The 6,354-nt window shown below is 39.0% G+C and overlaps 1 protein-coding gene across 2 annotated transcripts; it reads left to right on the forward strand.

Annotated features, from left to right (window-relative positions):
• Positions 1-2,121: 2,121 nt before the first annotated feature.
• Positions 2,122-5,453, forward strand: LOC147478132 (uncharacterized). Of its 2 annotated transcripts, XM_086583280.1 has the most exons (6): positions 2,124-2,262; positions 2,745-3,862; positions 3,948-4,196; positions 4,296-4,886; positions 4,999-5,117; positions 5,207-5,453. In XM_086583280.1, the coding sequence occupies exons 2-5, from the start codon at positions 2,828-2,830 to the stop codon at positions 5,035-5,037; spliced, it is 1,914 nt and encodes a 637-aa protein (XP_086439406.1). In that variant the 5' UTR covers positions 2,124-2,262; positions 2,745-2,827; the 3' UTR covers positions 5,038-5,117; positions 5,207-5,453. The 2 variants fall into 2 exon arrangements, with proteins under 2 accessions (XP_086439405.1, XP_086439406.1); XM_086583279.1 differs by having other exon boundaries at positions 2,122-2,262; positions 3,948-4,886.
• The last annotated feature ends 901 nt before the right edge of the window (positions 5,454-6,354 follow it).

The following is a 6,354-nucleotide window of genomic DNA, read 5'->3' on the forward strand; positions in this document are numbered from 1 at the left end:
TACGGAACAATCAAAAAGTGTTCATACCATTGGGTGGGGACAAATTTGCAAGAATAAACAAGGAGGGTTGGGTCTCAGGAAAACAAGAGACATGAATATGGCTATGTTAGCTAAGCTCCCCTAGAAGGCAGCCTCTGATGTCCATTCTTTGTGGACTAGAACTATCTTTAGTATATATGGAAAACATTGGATAGGATGTCTTTAAACCACCTGATAAAGCTTCCTACTTCTGGAAAGGTATTCATAATGTTTTCAATTCCATTAGTGGCCCTGATGTGGAGAATAGGAAAGGGAACTACCATCTCCATTCTGAAGGATCCCTGGATTAAATGTTTAAATAAACCTGTGACTCTGGAAGAATTGGGGGTGGTGGATGACTCCTTGAATAATCTTCATGTATCAGACCTTTTCTTGACAGATGGTAGTGGCTGGGATCCAGCTAAAGCTCAACCATTGGTTCTACCCTTTCTTTCTTAAGTCGGTGATCACGGGGAGATTGTTGTTAGACACTCTCATCGCTTGGTGACAAACAAAAATGATATGGGCCATGGAAAGGTTTGGAAAGCTTACTGTTAAGTCTGCTTATGAATTTCTTACCAAAAAGAACAATGAGATGGGGCAAAGCTCTAGTGTGAACTATAAAACTATTAAGCAGCTGTGGGCAGCCCCTTTGCCTTCATATATGCAGATGTTTATCTGAAAAGTTTACATGCATGTGTTGCCTCTAGGAGATAGGCTAGCTGAAAAGAACATGAAAGGGGACTTCTCATTCCCTTTTTGCAATAGAGAACTGGAAATAGCTGAACACCTATTCTCCACCTGTGACTGGTCTCGAGCAGTATGGTTTAGCTCCCAAGTGGGGCTGAGAATTAATCCAAACCAGCAACTCCACAGCTTGAGGGAAAGAATTGAGCTCTTCCTGTCTTGGTGCAATAGCAAGGATAGTGACCTATGTTTGGCTGGGATTCATGTTTTGTACCTGCTCCAGTATATAAGGAGGTCTAGAAATGAGATGAAATTTGAAAAAAGGAATACTAATATGGACTGCATCATCAGGCAGAGCAAAAGACTGGCAGACAAATGCTATGAGGCCTTCAGAGAAGATTCCTCACCATCTCAATCTTCCTCTAACTTCTTTAATAATTCAATAGATAAGCTGTTTCCTGAAATCCCAAATGATAACATTGTGATTAGATTTGATGCTTCTTTTTTAAAGAACTTCGAGGGGGGGTCGGATTTGGAGAAATTGCTAGCAATAGTGAAGGGGACATTGTTGGAGCAGTAGTTCGGAGGTTCAAGGCTCAGGAAATTGGGGAAGCAGAAATGGGAGCTGCTGAAGTGGCAGTTTTATTGGCACGGCAGCTCAGTTATGATCATTACGTTTTGGAGGGTGATAATTTGGAAGTGATGAAGGCACTCCAAGGGTCAGCCTGTCCATGGCCTCTGGATATGTTGAAGTCCTCTATAAACTCTTTAGTTCTGAATTTTAGTTCTTGTAAGTTTAACTGGATCAGTAGGTTTTCATATGGGGATGCAGACTCCCTAGCAAAATAGGTTAACCATCAGCTGGGAAGTTCTAATATTCTGAAGTGTATGTTTGACAATCTTTATGTTCCAGTTCACCTTTAAGTGGTTTAATATAAGTTTAGAAGTTTTAGATCGAAAAAAAAAAAGTTGTGAACCTTCATAAAATAAACTCAAAGACCAATTAGGCAAGATTTTGACTCCTCCATATTGGTGGGCTATCTTCCATTTTGTGAACGAATTGCCCATTGCCATAAATTGGTTCTCACATTTGACAATTTGACATTTGAAGTGTTCAAATATTTCTGTACTATGGTCTTGACTAATGTATGAATGTATCTCACAAGTCATAACATCCTATTTTGAAATCTTTGTAGGCCAATACATCGTAAATGACTAAATGAGCAAGCAGCATTAACGGCATTAATTATTCAATTCCATGTTAAAACCATCACCACGGCTAACATTTGCCGTTAAGTGGTAATTTAAGTACTAAGGTCACATTCATGCTGACATGGAAATTTGTCAACGTCATTAAATAGAATAGATTCACATGATCCAAGTAATATAGTCATCCTTAAGGAAGACATCGTTCTCAAGTAACTACTTAGTACTTACTGTACTAGTAAAGTGTAGCAAAGAAATGGAAAGAAGACTTCACATTTGCATTTTCTCTTGCAAAACCAATCCTACACACATTCTTTTCAAGGTTGGATACTTGGTTGCTTGTCTCTCAAGGTATACTTTCTTCTTAGTTCTTGGCTCATTTCTGTTTTTTAGACTTGTTTGTAATTGGTGTTATCCAATTATGTGTGGTTTGGATTTATTAGTCAGTAGAAAATGATGAAGTAAGAAGCTGGTTGTGCTTTGGAAGATTGGTTTGTTCTTTACTTCTTTTTTGGTCTTGTTATTGTCAGATCAGTAGAAATTTAGCTTCTTTTTATGTGCTTGAATTGACTATTAGTTTTGAATAAGAACAAAATGTATTTTTTTCTTAATTTCCCATCTAGTAATACCCTCATTACCATGGGAAATGATATGAAGATTTTGGCCTGGCCCCAATTTTAGTAGATAACTATGAATTTTAGTTAATTATGTGGAGTTTTTCATTTAGGACTTCAGCAGCTATTGCTTGTTGTGCTTTTGTATAGAACTGAATAGGCGCTGATGTCGTTGTTTGTATTATTCTTGCTGATGAGAAATTTTGATGTTGACTGCAGTTTGTGTTAGGTTTGTTATCATGTATCTGCTGAATTGGATTTGAAGTGGAGTTTAGGGGTAATATTGGTCTTGAGATTCTTTGATGGAGGATAAACAATTGGATTTCAATGCACCACTTCTATCTGTTAGGCGATTTTCATCATCGGCTGTTTCTACGACAGAAGGACAGAACTATAAGAAGATCGAGAGTTCTTCACGAAATAGACCTTATGTTCCTCCTTATTACAAATCAGACTTGAAATCAGGTCCAATGAGAAACCCTGGTGCTGTTCCATTCGTGTGGGAGCAAATTCCCGGTAGACGGAAGGATGGAGAAGGGTCCCAAGATCGATTAATTGAACGACGTCCAATTGCTCCTAAACTCCCTCCTGGGAGAATTTTAGAAGTTAAGCAACAGTGTGCAGAGAAAGTATCTGAAGAGAAAATTACTACAAGGCCTCAAATTGACAACGGACTGCCAAGTCGTCAAAAAGATTTGCAGAGGGATGCAAATGTATCTAAGTTTGAGAGCTCCAAAGAGGCCATGAAGGCAAAAAGGGATTCTGATTCAGAGGAGGGTGATGATGCTTATGAGGATGCTTTGGATACACTGTCCCGAACGGAATCTTTCTTCTATAATTGCAGCATAAGTGGCATAAGTGGATTGGAGGACATGAGTGTCAAACGACCAGGAAATTTCGCAACTGATCCACAAACCCGGGATTTCATGATGGGCCGTTTCTTGCCTGCAGCCAAAGCGATGACTTCAGAGACACCTCAACATACTTCACGGAGGCAGCCTGTAATCCGTGAACAACCGATACAGGTGAAGGCAGTAGTGAATGGGGATAGAAAAGTTCCACTCAATCAATATAGGCCCAACATTATACCACAATATGTCGAAGAAACAATGGAAGAAGATAGTGATGATGAAGATGATGACTGTCATGATACTAGGAACCCATCAGCTAAAGCGTGTGGGTTTCTTCCTCGGTTTTGTTTAAAGAGTTCGTTTTGCCTTTTAAATCCAGTCCCTGGGATGAAAGTTAAAAGACGGGCTTCATTGCCCTCTGCTGGAAAGTTTAGACCTCGTATTAAAACCACGTATTCCGGGTCACACATTGAACCTGATCCTGTGGTAAGTAATCCTACCTCTTTCCTAAATGTTGGTGTCATTATCTACTAGAACTCTCTGTTCGTGTCTTACACTTTTTTATAAACAGAACAACTGGGAAGCAGTCTATAAACATAAACAAATGAGTGGACTTCAACCACTGGGGGATGAAAGTAAGCTGACAAGTGAATCCAACCAGCTAACAATTTGGAGCAATTCTCAGACAACTGAAGGATCATCATCCCGCATGCATTCAGGGGGTTCCGGAATATCACCTTACCGGAGTGAGGCTATTCAATCCCCCTTTCATGAAGGAATGGGTTTTCTTGGCATTCCTAAGCAAGTGAAGAGCGTTAAGGTGAACAATTCCATTTCATATAAAGATGCTTACTGGGGTTCAGGTTCACTGAGCCCTATGATTGAGAAAACTGTGTATGTTGATTCTGAACACTTGCAGACTTCAATTGCAAAGTCCAGTTCTTTAGATATGAGTGGGATGGTTGGTTTCAAAGAGAACGATTCTGTAATTCTGACAGAACATTTTGAAAAGGAAGACATGCTTGCAGTATCTTGCTCTGGTGATCTCCACAACTTGGATCTTCCACAAGAGAAGAAAATTTCAAAACCTAAATTCTCGGAGGTTGGTTCTTCCAATTTATTGTCTTCCTCCGACAGACCAAATCCTGCAAGAGATAGACATAGCTTGGATGGCTTTAGAAACGGTGATGTTCTCGATCAGGAGGCTAGGTCCTTTATGTCTTCAAATGTATGGAATAGCGGTGACCTGGATTTTGAGAAACCACAGTTCTTTAGAGAAGTGTATCAGGGTAGTCCAGATGTGTACTCTTCACAGTTTCCTCTTGCCCCACCGTTACCAAAATCACCTTCTGACTCTTGGCTATGGCGTACCTTACCTTCTGTTTCCTCCAAGAATTCTGCTGCATTTCATTCTAGAAAACAGTGTTCCAAGCCTCCCTCCGTTGGTCAAACATGGGAAACAATTGTTAAGACTTCCAATGTTTACCATAGTCATTTACGGTTTTCAGAGGTAATATCATCACTCCTTTATTTATGTTCATGCACTAGGTATGTCAATAAGTAAGGCATCCTGTGAATCCTGTGATACTTATTTCGTCAATTCCTTTTGTTTATTTGTTTAGGAGTCAATAACACCTCTACCACAACAATCAGAAACCTAAAAGTGTAAGGTCTGTGATTACCTCCATGGACTCTCTCATATGCCTCAATCTTACAAGTGGAGTTGTCAATGAGTAAATAGGTAAATATTGTTTTCGTCATTCTTATAGTTGTTCAAATTGATATTATGATATGAATATCCGCCTTACTCTGATTTCTTTTATCTAACAGGTGATAAGTTTCAGTTCTAATCTTCTCGAGATTGAAGTGTACAAGTTAGCCAATGCTGTTTATTCTCGTTTTATACATATCCTTGGCTGGTCAATTCTCATGACAAGCCATTTTTTGTTGTTGTAGAAGTCACCGATTTACCGAAATTCATGTTTGCTATTGGTGTCTGTAATAGTGTAATTACGTTCATACATTGTAATTGAATCAGTTGCAACCATTACCGTAATAAAAGAGGATGCTTCTGTCAGAGTAATGTACATATATATATATTCATCGCCATTCTGCAGTTAAGGGCCAGACTATATGCAACTCTAGCCGGATAGAAAAAAAAAGAAGATTAGTATGGAATTTTCCAGATTCATATTGTTCATCCGGGGTTGCCAGTTGCCACGGTTGCAGCACCGATGGTGTACTAATACCATTTCTGAGTGGCATCATCTAAAGAAACAAGTCCATCGTTGATGGTTCAGCAAAATGTAAATTATTGCAGCCACCATGGACGTAAGAACTAAAAAGTGTCTACTTGAGGCAGGAAGGGCATTTAATTTCGGCTTAAGCCACCAGTGGGCCGTATCCATGGTGTGGGTTTTTACCCTTAAAATGCCTTGGTACTAGTAGGGCTTTAGGGGCTGTAACCCAACTTAAATACTAACCCTTGAATTGTTTTTCTGTTGGATATCAGTCCAACAGCCCAACGTGTCACTCCAAAATCCAAATACTCCATGACGGTTAACATGAATCGTCACTCGTTTTTTCACCACTGATGTTAATAATTTTAACCCTTTACCCCGTATACCAGTAATGGTCGTAAAGAGAAAAACAGAGGTACGTTTTTAAGGATCATACATACTAATGTTATTCGTGTTTCTTGTATTGTTGCAAAAGTAGTTCATTGTTCTTTTTATGATAATGTTATAAGTTAACAGTAATTATTTATCTTTCGTTACAATATAATAATATAACTTTTTGGAGAGATCTTTAAGATCTGTTTGTTTCTTAGGCGTGATTGTCTTGTTGCAAAGAAATTGTACTGTAAAGTGTTTGTAGCTTCCTCGTCAGACGCAGTGTCTAATGGTGATGAGTTTCCATAGTGTATCTCCTAGCAGCACGAATGTATATGAGAATAAAACGTGTTGCGCGTCCATGTC

The sequence above is a fragment of the Coptis chinensis genome, chromosome 9 (genome assembly GCF_015680905.1).
Source record: "Coptis chinensis isolate HL-2020 chromosome 9, ASM1568090v1, whole genome shotgun sequence".
NCBI classification, from domain to species: Eukaryota; Viridiplantae; Streptophyta; class Magnoliopsida; order Ranunculales; family Ranunculaceae; genus Coptis; species Coptis chinensis.

What these genes read in the sequence shown, in the direction of transcription:
- LOC147478132 (XM_086583279.1), top strand. Translation starts at nt 2,828, where the DNA reads ATGGAGGATAAACAATTGGATTTCAATGCACCACTTCTATCTGTTAGG. An exon ending in ACATTGAACCTGATCCTGTG is followed by an intron (nt 3,863 to 3,947) that starts GTAAGTAATCCT and finishes TTTTATAAACAG; the next exon opens with AACAACTGGGAAGCAGTCTA. An exon ending in GTCATTTACGGTTTTCAGAG is followed by an intron (nt 4,887 to 4,998) that starts GTAATATCATCA and finishes TTATTTGTTTAG; the next exon opens with GAGTCAATAACACCTCTACC.